A 12,840-nucleotide genomic window follows, 5' to 3' on the forward strand; every position below is an offset into this window, starting at 1 on the left:
AGCCAGGACACCTGGGGGTGCCTCAACACCAAGCTGTCAAACAGCCATCCTTCAATCACTTCATGGAGATCCACAATGGCCATTATACCTAACGTACCATCTCTTCTGTCTGGAATGTCAACCATTGTATTACGAAAGGCCTTTTTCGGCCAAACCTTTCTAATAAAATCTGCAAGTTAGTGCGAGGGTACCCCATTATCAAGCCCATCAACTAAGGGCACCCAGTATCAACCAATGTCTGGTTAGTTGCCTCGCCACCATTTGGTTCTTCCTAGTAGCTCCGGCTGAAGTACAAACCAGACTCTGTAAGTCTTTCACAGCAGCGGTAAACTCCGTATCAATTTCTGTTATACTTCTTTTAACATTTTTATCCATGTTTTTTCTGAGTACCTTGGCTAGCTTTTCAAACCGTCGGACCATCATCTCCATGTCAAGAGGTCTGTCCTCCTCCTTGGTGAGAAGGATGTTATCTATACATGAGTTAAAACAAGATAGACAATAGCTGCTTTCGTACATGATCCTATTTGCAATAAACTGAAGACTGATAAATTGTAATTTTATTAGGTTAGGGAGATGTACTGTACATCCCCTGCTGAAGATGGTTCCACAAAGTAAAGATGAAATTATAACTATCATTGAGATTTTCATTACTAGTGACATAAATTCCATTAATCTAATTCACATCTGTTGGCAGACGATTGTCAGCCAGCAGAGAGTTTAGACATGATTAGCTGGAGGAAAAATGCCCAGACAGAGATTGAAGCACTTCAAAAAAAAGTTTGAAGAACTGTGGTGTTAGGCAAAAATACCTGACCATTAAGTTTAATAAATCTGACACTATAAAAAATAATGGAAGATTGGCCTTTTAATCTAAGCGTGTATTAGCAGAGTATTTGTGACCTAACATAAGGTTTGGTTTGGCAGATTGTTGCAACTTGTTATCATATTCTTACAGAGACCAACTTTATAAATAAACTTTCTTACTGTAGACTTGGTCTCTTTAATTATTTAATTTACAGAGTTGATAGAATTTTAAATACTAGTTTAAAGAAAATTAGAAAGTGAAAAGTAAGTAATATCACAGTGTTTTCATAAGAGTTGGAACCTGTTATATTTATCCTGCTGAAGATAACTGTTGAGAATTTATTTTTATACTTGTATTCATTTCACCAGATGTGCCTCCGGTCAAAATTGTAGTGCCATTCAGTTCTTGGTGAATTGTCTGAGGATTATGATTTTAGTTCTGTCATCACTGCTGGTGACTTTAACCCAGCATTTATTGATCAGTTTATCCTTATAAAACTAATTCAGTATCATCCCAAAACATTGCAGAATATGACGAGTTATGTTATACATATTAACATTATATAAATAACAATTTTGAGAACCATATTTTTCCAATCTTGGCCTCAAATGATGTTTTTTCTATATTACACATTGTTGGATTACACTTATATCAGAAGAGTTCATCCTTCTTTGACTTTTTTTTATTCCAGTATGGCTATTTTAACCACATTCTTTCTAATTTTAACTTGTGTATTAGCCAATGAATAAATTAATAATAATAATATTATTATTTTAAATAATTTAGAAGTATATGTATTAAAGTTCAACATTTTTTCCCATTTGTGCCTGACATTTACTGCACCTTATAATTGTTGATGCGCCTTCTATTTTTCCAGTTTATCCGTGTTCATATCCTCCTTGGAAAATTAACATTATAAATTTTATGTTTGACCTCGCAATGTACAAAACTGAATCAACACTACCTATTTTCTTTGACTAAATGTTTCACGATATTCTCTCCAAGACAGACCCAGATGCAGTAGTATATATGGATGGATCGAAACAGAACAATACTGTTGGATGCACATTTATTGTTAATGGCTGAACCTATATGTTTGGTCTACATGGTATTACAAGTATCTACTGCTAAATTATACGCTATAAATAAGGCTTTGAGTATAATTATCCCTAGTACCATCATATCCTTATTTGTAGCAGCTCATTAGTGCTCTCCAAGCCTTAGACAATTTTTATTCCAGATATCCTATCATCACCAAAATCTAAAGCGCAATTGCCGAGTTGAACCATCGCAACACACAAGTGAGTTTCTACTGGATCCCTAGTCATGTGGAGATTCTGGGTAATGAACATGCAAATTCTGCTGCTAAAGATGCATGTAGTCAACCATCCTTCACTACCTGTGTTACTGCATCCGATTATTAGCTATGTGAAACTCACTCTTCGCGCAAAGTGGCAAGATAACTTGACAGCTACTGTAGATTACAAACTTTGGCACATTAAAAGTTCTGTGTTGCCATGGGACTCATACAGGAAAATTTGTCGTGAGAAAGTGGTCCTGGTTGCAGATAGGACATACGAGGGCTACTCATGGGTATCTGATGTCAGCAGTAAACGCACCAGTATGCATACAATGCAACTGCCTCTTGACATCCGTGTGGAATGCATACGTTATGCGGCCCTGCATTGTAAATTTAACTTGCCCAGGGATTTTCGTCAAATCCTGGGCAATAATAAAGAAGTTTTGGACCAGGTGTTTTTATTTCTCCGGAGTGCTAATATTTTACATACTTTTATAGTGTTTTTAGATTTTGTTTTGCCTTTGTTTTTAAATTTTTACTTTAAGTTTTTATTTTGTTTTAATTTTTGTTATTCTATTAGATTTTGTATTTCTATTTCATATTTTGTTTTCTGGGCGATGATAACATAAAAATGTTTTTCGCCCTTCCCAAAAAAAAATTATTCCTATTTCTTGATGTCTTTTTATATTAATTATTTCTCTTTGTCACCACCCTTTATTGGTTTCTTTTGTAATTACATTTTGATATGATGATCATGAAATATAACACACTACAAATATAATCAATTTTTATACTAGGAAAGTAGTCCTTGAAGTTTTTACCAAGTAATAAAGCAGTTCTAGATAGTTACTTTTGGGTTATCTTACTTAAAATTTATTTTTTGAATATTACAGGTATGCTTAATTCTATTCACTTTACGTACTTTGATAACATAAAACATTTACTTTCTCAAAAAAATGTTATAGACTCAAGAAATAAAAAAAAATGGCAAAGACGAGGAAGAAGAAGAGGAGGAGGAGGATGAAGATGAGGATGAGGAGGATGATGAAGAAGAAGAAGAGGAAGAAGTAGAGCCTAGGTTAAAATATACAAGGATGACTCATGATTTAGCCAACATTCTTTGTAAAGATGCAGCCAGCTGTATTGCTTTGCACCCCAAGGTAATATTTTTTTATGTGCTTAAAATTTGTAAAGTTTGTCTAGTAAATTCTTAATTGTTTTTAACAAAACCTTTTCCACCAACATTCTATTCAGCCTTGATATCCTCACAGTACTCTCTTCCACTTGTATGCCTGTTGTAAGCATTTTTTCCATTATTCTAAACATCTCTTTTGAAATCTGTCTTTCATGGAACTTGACATTCTGAGAGAGTAAATTTTCCTTTTTTTGTTAATGGTAAATTCATCAGATAAGTTTTGTACTGTGTGTGGAATATGAGTGGAACCTTGGAACCTTGTAGCGTATGGAAATACCATACTTGATCTAGATTTGAACCCGGGACTTTCCAGATGGAAGGCTTTGGGGGGAAATAAAATATCTGTTGGTTCAGGATAAAATAAATAAGCAGCCTATGCAAAAACTATTATCTTCATTTCTCTAAACTGTTCATTAGTATTATTGTGTTTAGTGGATTATTTTCAGCATTGGTTACCACTGGTTAACAAATTTATTTTCCCTTAAGCTTCAGATATTTTTTTCTGATAGCCCCACATACGTGTTTCATTACTTCTAAGAAAGTTTGCCTTATTGAAAATATTCACTACTGAACAATGCATTCAGAATTGTTAGAAAGTGTCACTGTGATAGTTGACCTCACTTTTATTACTCTTTTTGGTTTTCTTCACCTACTTATGTGATTGAGATTTTTTATGTAGTAGGCGTAAACACACCCTAATCTTTGCTAATGCCTTTTTTAAAATTGTTTTGTTTTTTTTCAACTAAATCTAGTTTTTCAACTTTCATTCATCTTTGTACTTTATAATATACTGTTGCACACAATGATTCCAGTACTGTAAATAAGTATTTTGTTACTATTATTATTTTTTTATTGTGGGCATTTAAATCATTTTCTGTATTCTTTTAAGTTAATATTTATATTATATTTTACAGAATATACTTTAAGTCTGCCTTTTCCTGTGACTGTCAGAGGAAATATCAATTTAACATGAAAATTTAAATATTTTCACTGATGAATTTAATGAACATTCATTAAGCAACCAGTATTGTATCATTCCAAAAATACGGATATAAAAAGCAGGCGACCAGAAGCAATTGTTTGCGGTACATTGGTGAAGCAGACAAATTTTAAACTCCTAAGTCTTAATTTAAAAAAAATAATAATGAAAGTCTTGTTACTAATTAAGTCTTAAGTCTGTTTTTTAACTTGAATGATTCTATAGTTTTCTATTTTTAAAAATAATGCTTGGCAAGTGTGCACGATTACGACCTACACACTTTTGTAGTCTTGATCTAAAATTTTCCATTATTCACCATAACATGGTGGTATAGTGAGTGCAACTTCCTGAATATTTAATTTTAGTTCCATTATGGTGTATGTTGCTCGACATACACTTTGCTCTTCAGCAAACGCCACAGAAAAAAGTTGCATGTGGATAAATCAGCAGATCTAGCCGGATGTGATATGGTTTGGAAAGAATTCTCGTAAAGAAGTAATGGACAAACGTGCAATATGACTTGTCACATTGTATTGCTGAAACAATGTAATTTGTGAAAATTGTACTAATCCTACCTTATAAATGTTGTGACCTTGTTTTTTTTAATGTGCTGCAATAATGGTTATAGTGTTTTCCAATTTTTTTTTGTAAAAGAATGGTCCAATACTGCCAGTAGATGAAAATCTACACCACACTGTGACCTTCAGACTATGCAATGCTTTCTCATGTAAATGAAGAAGGTTTTCAGGGCTGCGGTGTCGACTATTCTGCTTATTTACGTAGCATTTTCAGGTGAAAATGGACTTCATCTGATATAAACATATGGTAGATTGAGTTTTCATCACCATTCAAGAAATTGATAACTGATTTCCTGATAAATTGAGCAACCATATCGTCATCTTTTAATTTCTGAAGAATTTGAATTTTATAGGAGTAAAAATGTAAGCCCTTATGTATGATTTGATTGATCGATGGTTTACTGATATTCAGTGCTAATACATGTTAAATTGTAGAACAATAGTTGTTGTGGCAGTTTGGACTTTACCAATGTTTTCTGGTGTTCTAATTTTTTGCTCTTTTATGTTTTAAATTAAATGTGGATCCAGTTTCCTCAAACCTTTTAACCCATGGGTTAAATACATGAACTGATATTACCCGCCCATCATGCGGAATATTGAACCAGTTGTGAAATAACTTTTGTACAGTTATCGAAGAGTCACCATTTCTATAAAATGATTTAACACTGAAAGCATGATATGCACCTGATCGTTGTTCCATGTTAAATGGATAAACAAGCTTTTTGACTTCTCTGCTTTATTAATGAGCCCTTAACAAAACAAATAATGGTGTTGATCGCTAGATCAAAAGTAAAATTGGTATTGTGTAAAAAATAGTACAACTAGGCATACTGCCACTTTGTATATGTCTGTGCAATTCTCAATATATACAATGTACTTTCTGTTGTGCCTTTTAAGTAATTTAAAGTGATTAAAGAATTACTCGATTCAATTTAAATTTTTGAAAACATGAGCTCAGCAACTAGTAAAATTTATACATCTATGAATTAACATCAAACCATTAAGAGAACTTGTTTTTTACAATTTTAAGAAAACTAATTTCCATTTCCAAAAAGCACAAAAATTGAAGGAAACTTTAGAAAAGAGTGGTGGTGTCCTATGTTTGAAAAAGAAGAAGGAATTCTAACCTATCTTTGGTAAGAAGGAAATCCAGTTAGGCATGACATTTTTCACATACTGTAAAATTGACATTCCATATTCTTACGCATAAGCTTAAAGTTTGAGCTGAATAATCATTTACAAAAAAAAAAAAAATTAATGTTGTTAATTGTATCAGTATGGAAAAGCTGCCTTATCATTGTACATAAAGATCGCAGTGAACAAGGTTTGTGAAAATAAAGTAATATTATATCTAATTTTGATTTTAAAAAAAAATTCTTTTTAATTCTTGTAACAACTCTATATCACTGTGACAAATTTAACTTTAATAAAACGTGTAATAGTCAGTTTTTTAGCTTTTATGAAAATGATGTAGTATTTTTAAAATAAATTTTTATTAAAAATGCAGAGAATAATTTTGTTGCAAAGCTATAGTAAAAACCAAAGCTGTGATTGTGGCTGAAGTTTAAGTAGTTTTTGTCAGTGTTAATGATATATTTAATTCTGCTACAGGATGCATTTTGGTAAATATTAATTTTTACTTAATTTAACATTTCTTTGTTGATTTTTTTAATATGAAAACTAACAGTGAGATGGATATAGAAAATTATAATTTACAAACAAATTATAATGACAAATATGATTTAATTACATTGGGATGCTCGTAAATTTACTTAGTATTTTAATTTTCCTTTAGTTTTTCAGCTTTTTAATTTATTATTATACTAGATAACTCATTAATTTACATCCATGGAAATTATTATAGAGTTAATTTATGAATATTTTAATCAAGTTAAAATATTTTAATTTTTCAGTTTGTTTGTGTTGGTACTCACTGGGGTTCTGTTCATTTGCTAGATCATCAGGGTAACAAAGTTCAACAAAGTATTGATATGCACTCACATACAGTTGCTGTTAATCAGATCAGTATGGATGCAAAAGGTGAACACATTGCTACATGTTCAGATGATGGAAAGGTAATTTCTTTTTTTGTTATACTCTGTTTTGTATGGCCATAAGAAATAAGTTAGTTGCCTTTCTTTTAACCTATTATTACACTTTTTAATTTGGTAAACTACCTTAACTCTATTATTATATCTGTTTAGGTTTTAACAGATTTTCAAAAGGCAACAATGGGCTTGCTGGGATTCTAGCAAGTCCCAATGGAAAGAGAAGGATTGCACATTGTCTTTTAGGAAAGCTTAACAAATGCTATATTGTGTTTTAATGTACTTTTGTAACTTTAGAGTTTTCTTTACTTTGTTGTTATTTTATAGTTCAGGGATGACTGAAAACTTTTAAAAATTGTGTAATAAACAAAACTTATTTGACTATTGAAAAGTAAGATTTGTAGATGCAGTAACAATTTAAAGAAATGTTAGCTGCTTGGACAGAGATAACTTTGGGAGAGAATCTGAACAGGAAGGTTATAAACAGTTTCTTGCTAAAGGCAAAAATGGGTTATAAAATATCTCGGCATGTCCTAAGCGAAAGAGGAAAATTGTATGTTGTCTTTTAGGAGGTATTAGGAGACTTACTCTCCCTAATAAGCATTTCAGTTACCTTATAGGAAACAAGAATCTTCAGATTGATCTGCTGGTAGTGCTCTCGCCACTGGCTCTAGAAGTATAAACATCTTCAGCTTGGACCTAGCAGGGTCAGATGTACCTCCACAGAACTAAAGATTAGAAAGAAGCATTAAGTATAAGGAAAAGGGTAAGGTGGGGTATGAGAAAGAACAGTATGAGACAAAATGACTCCATCAGAGGACACCCCCCTCCCAGATAAATGATGTCCATCCTGTACACAATCTCTCAGGAAATCAGGCACTTCTGCTTAGTTTGTAATGTGCACGTCTGATTGATTTTACATTACTCAGTAATTTTCTATCGATTTTATATTACAACAAAAATTTAATTTTTTCCAGAAATTAAAAGTCACCTGAGAATTAGATATCCTAAAGAAACAGTTTTGTTCCGCTATAGAATTGTGGCATGTGGAAGTATCTGGCTGAACTATGAATTAATTATTCAATCAAATTTGCATTGCAAGAAAAATACAAGAATAAATAAACCGAAATTAATAATGCATTTAGAATTTTCAATATTGCCATTTATTGTCTTCTGATAATTATTGCAATTCATCTCTCATTTTCAAAAAGTCTACCATGTATTGGTTTTTTTTTTTGTCTAGTGTTCATCAAATTTTATTTTTATTAGCAAAATGATTTCTTCCATTTATAATTGGAATATTTTTAATTAAATAACTTTTAATGTTAAAAACAATTGAATTATCAAATAACAAGATGTGGGGAACCAAGAAAAAGTTACAACACAAAGCCGCTTACCCGTTGAAATAATATAATTTGTCGAATAATATACCTCCTTGGTTAGGTTTAATTCTAAATATTTTATTATTCACTGGTTCATTCAAATAAATAAAGGTCCTTTATTTAGTTTATAATGTAAATTTTTTTTATTATAAACCTTGAACTTGTAGTTAATATATATATATATATATATAATATTATTGTATTAATTAATTATACATTCGTAATAAGTTGAGTCTTTAAAGGATGGAATAAGACTCACCAACAATAGAGCATTAGACAAATTCATTTAATAAGAGTAACAAAAAAGTTGAGAATTTATAAAGAGTAAGAAAAAAGTAAATATTTTTATTTTTAGAAGTTAAAAAGTTGGAAATGAAACCTGAGTCTTAACATAATTTCCCGCAAAAATCATGTTTTTTTTGTTTTAGTTAAAATTATAAATGAAACTATTACAAACAAAAACATGAATAATATGATTTTTGCAATTACAATAAGTTAAATCCATTTTACAATCCATAATGTTGCATATCAACAGAATAACAAACAAGTTTAATTGTGGGTAAATGAACAATAATATAATTAAATTGTTAATATTTATGTTTGTTTGAAATGGTATTTACATTCGTTGTGATATTAATGGAACTCATATAAATGTATAATAAATTAATTAAAAAGCTCATAATAGTATTTTGTTTAAATAATACAATTGAATATTTTAACATAATAATTTGAAATTATATTCACAATTTTAGATATTAAATAAATCTAGGGAACCCTAATCCTCAAGATTTGTAAACTGTTACTGTTATTGCACGTAATATATATAAATCAGTATATAATAAAGATGTGAAATCATAATTAAATTAATACAAGTATATTAGGTTATAAATATTAATACAATATTTATGAGCATGTTAACAGTCATATTATAAGAATATAAATCAAATGAAATTACAAAAACAATAGCATGAAAATAATTAAATCAATAAAAAATATTACTTAAAAATATTATTTAAATCAATCATTTGAGCTTGGTAATAGGCATAATTTATGCACAGGTCTTCTTAATGGACTATTAACTGTACGTAAATCAACAACCCTTACTAGGTTGTTAGAGCCCGGGTAAACCTTGGTGACAATTACATGTTTCCAATACATGGGTGAAGAATCTTTGTTGGTAACTAGTACTAAATCTTCAACAAGGATTACGGGATGAAAAACACCATTTATTCCGTAAATGTAACTAATCCTTAGACCATCATCTCCAGATAGATTGTACAAATTTTTGAAGTAATTGCCAATGGTGTAAGTGATTAATTTTAATTTTTTGGTAACTGGGTTCAGGCAAGGAAGTGAGCGGACATCCTATGAAAAAGTGTCCTGGAGATAGAGGTTCTGGATCTCTATCAACTGTTGAAATAGTGAAGGTAAGATGGGAATTGAGGCAGGCTTCAATTTGTATTAAAACTGTTTATAATTCCTCAAAGTTAAGGATCGTTTGTCCAACTACATGATACTTATGAAATTTAACGCTTTTGATTGTGCTTTCCCATAAATTAAACAAAATGGGGTGAAGAGGGAGGAATGAGAGACCAGGTTATACCTTGTGTAGTTGTGAATGCTTGAATGTCTGATTTTAGTTTTTCTGAATTAAAAATTGATATAAATTAGAAAGTATATTTTTGGCGCAATGGAAATTGGAACCGTTACCAGAAAAGACTTGAGTGGGAATACCCCTACGTGATATAAATCTTTTAAATGCTGGAATAAATGACTGTGAAGTCAGATCAGAAACTAATTCTAAATCAATAGCTTTGTAGTGAGAGGTCTTAGACCTCTGCCTGCCATGACGAATCATAATTGGACTGCCGTAGTTTGCAGCAGATGTAGAGAATGGTCAAGAGGGAATAACTCTGGAAGATTGACCAAGCTGTTGTACCTGGCTTTTTGCATTATATCGAAAGTATATCATACACTTAGGAATGATATAAGAAATAATTTTCTTACCATTTATAATCCAATATTTCTGATGTAAGGAGAATAAGTTTTGTAATATTGCATTTGGATGTAAAATAAGAGTATGTTTAAATATAGTAAATAAGAATATGAAGAGTAATGTGGGCTACAGATTCTAAAATTCCATTGTAATAGTGTGCAACATAACATTTGCAGAATTATTCAAAAACTTTGTTTTAAAAATCAAACATTTAAAAAAATAATCATTCTTGTAATTATGTACATTAAAAAAATGCACCCAGGTAATCTTTTGTTAAAAGGATGACTTGCTGAGTTAATTGAAGTTATTACTGTATAAATTATTAATTTTTTATCATAAATTCTAGTTTATTATATTTTCATTATTTTCCCAGACAGAATTTCTACAAGATATGTATGTGTTCCTCTAGATTATCACCTCCTCAATCCTGAACATGATGAATTATCAGCTTTTAACTGTATGTATAATTATTGTGTATTATATATATATATATATATATATATATATATATATATATAAAATTTTGTCATAAACAATTAACTAGTGATTGGTCGAAGATCTAATTAATTTGCTTTATTTTATTAAACAAGGTGTAATTTCTCATTTAAATTATGCTGATTTTTACTTCTGTAATTTATGACTTATGAAAATTACTTTTTCTTATGAAAAATCATCCTATAAATATTTTGCATTTATTGGGCTCGCATCTTTTTCTTCATGATTTACAGTGTCATTCTGCTACAATTTTACATCATATATATGTCAGTTTTACATTTTAAGTGACTAGCTGTGCTTGGATCAGTTTTATTATGATGATGATGTTGATGATTGATTTGGCTGAGTTTCTATAAAAAGTGTTTTCATTATTTTTTTTTTTGCATGTATTTATAAACCATTTATTGTGGTTTTTGTATTTATTATGCTTTAATTTTTTTTTAGGTATTTGTGTATGCTTTGGATAATGCAGATGATACGTTAGTAATAACAGTAGGCCGTCTAGTCAGATGTGTTGCCATTGATCCTTTTTTTTACCGTGCTAACTCAGGAAGTCGTTTTGTTACAGGTTAGTGGTGACCTTTATTTTCTTTGTTTCTTAATAATCTAACTCAAAAAATTATTGTTTAACTATACCTACCCAAATAAATTTAAATGAGGGAACCTGTTGATTATTTCATTGTTTATTAATAATCTTTTGTGTTAGAATAATAAAACTAACATTTTATATATTCTTGTTTCTTCAGAAACCCAAAGTAATTTTCTTTAGTATTTTTTTTCTTATAAACTATTATAAAGAGTTTCTTTACTTCACTGTTATAATGAGTTTTTTTATTCTGCTAGGGCATTACTTCTTATTCCACAGTTAATAATGCTTGTATAAAGTATAACTATTTTTTCTTTTGATGAAAAAATGTAGCTTAAGCTATGGGCAGTAGAACATGGCCGCTATGATAGATGCTTCTGGCAAGTGTGATTTGCGAAGTGTGATAAGTGTGATATGTTTTCTGCAAGCAGAAGGATGTAGTGTTGCTGAAATCCATCACAGAATGAGCCTCATGTATGGTGAAAACCTTATGAGTGATGGTAGTGTATGGGAATGGTGTAGGAAATTTAAAGAAGGGCAAACAGACGTCCATGACGAAGGTGAGCAAGGACACAAGTCTGTCACTACTCTATGCCTGGTTGAGCATGTTGATGATTTTGTCTGCGACAAACTGAGGTTTACAAAGTGAACTTTCTGCAGAAATCCCAGAAATTTTAAGGTGATCTCTGTACACAATCGTGAATAAAGACCTAGGATACTGGAAACTGTCTGCACGTTGGTTCCCAAAAATGTTGAATGACTATCACAAAACACAACAAATAGTGTCAGTCTTAATGTTTCTCATGCATTACGGTAATGAGGGGGAAGAAGAGTTTTTAAAGTCTATTGTTACTGGAGATGAGACTTGGATCTAGTATGACAATCCAGATACCAAATAACAATCTAAGCAGTGGATGCATACTTCCCCAAAGAAGCCAAAAAAGTTCAAGCACTGAGCAACAGGAAAACAATGGCTACAGTTTTTTTGGGACTATAAAGTGTCTTGTTGGTAGACGTTATGGAGTAGAGGACAACAATAACAAAGGAAGTTTGTTGTGAATCTTTACGTTGCCTTTGCAGAGCGATCTAGAACAAAGAGACATCCTCTCATCCAGTGTGGTTTTGATTCACAACAATGCATGACTGCACTGTGCTAACCTTGCAAGCACTATGCAAGACCTTCTTAAACAATTCAAATGGGAAGTTTTTGACTATCCACTGTATAGTCTAGACTTAGCACCTAGTGATTTTCACCTCTTTTGAGAATTGAAGGCATGGTTGGGTGGACAACACTTTGCCACCAATGAACTTCAGGAGGCTGTTAAGACATACCTTACCACACTGGCAGCAAACTTCTTTGAAGAGGGGATCGGAAAGATAGTATCATGATGGGATAAATGCCTCAATTGTTTTGGCGATTACATAGAAAAATAAGTTAGATTCTACTCAACTTTCAGTAATAAAATCAGTTTTCTC

General features: G+C 31.1%; 1 protein-coding gene across 1 annotated transcript in view; it reads left to right on the plus strand.

Moving 5' to 3' along the window:
• lt (vacuolar protein sorting-associated protein light) overlaps positions 1–12,840 on the plus strand; it is a 108,677-nt gene that overhangs the window by 7,516 nt on the left and 88,321 nt on the right. The window contains exons 2-4 of the mRNA XM_075366554.1: positions 3,071–3,265; positions 6,771–6,932; positions 11,223–11,346. Of these exons, the coding sequence (XP_075222669.1) occupies positions 3,071–3,265; positions 6,771–6,932; positions 11,223–11,346 (481 nt within the window). The remainder of the gene's footprint in view (positions 1–3,070; positions 3,266–6,770; positions 6,933–11,222; positions 11,347–12,840) is intronic.

The sequence above is a fragment of the Lycorma delicatula genome, chromosome 1 (assembly GCF_047948215.1).
Source record: "Lycorma delicatula isolate Av1 chromosome 1, ASM4794821v1, whole genome shotgun sequence".
NCBI classification, from domain to species: domain Eukaryota; kingdom Metazoa; phylum Arthropoda; class Insecta; order Hemiptera; family Fulgoridae; genus Lycorma; species Lycorma delicatula.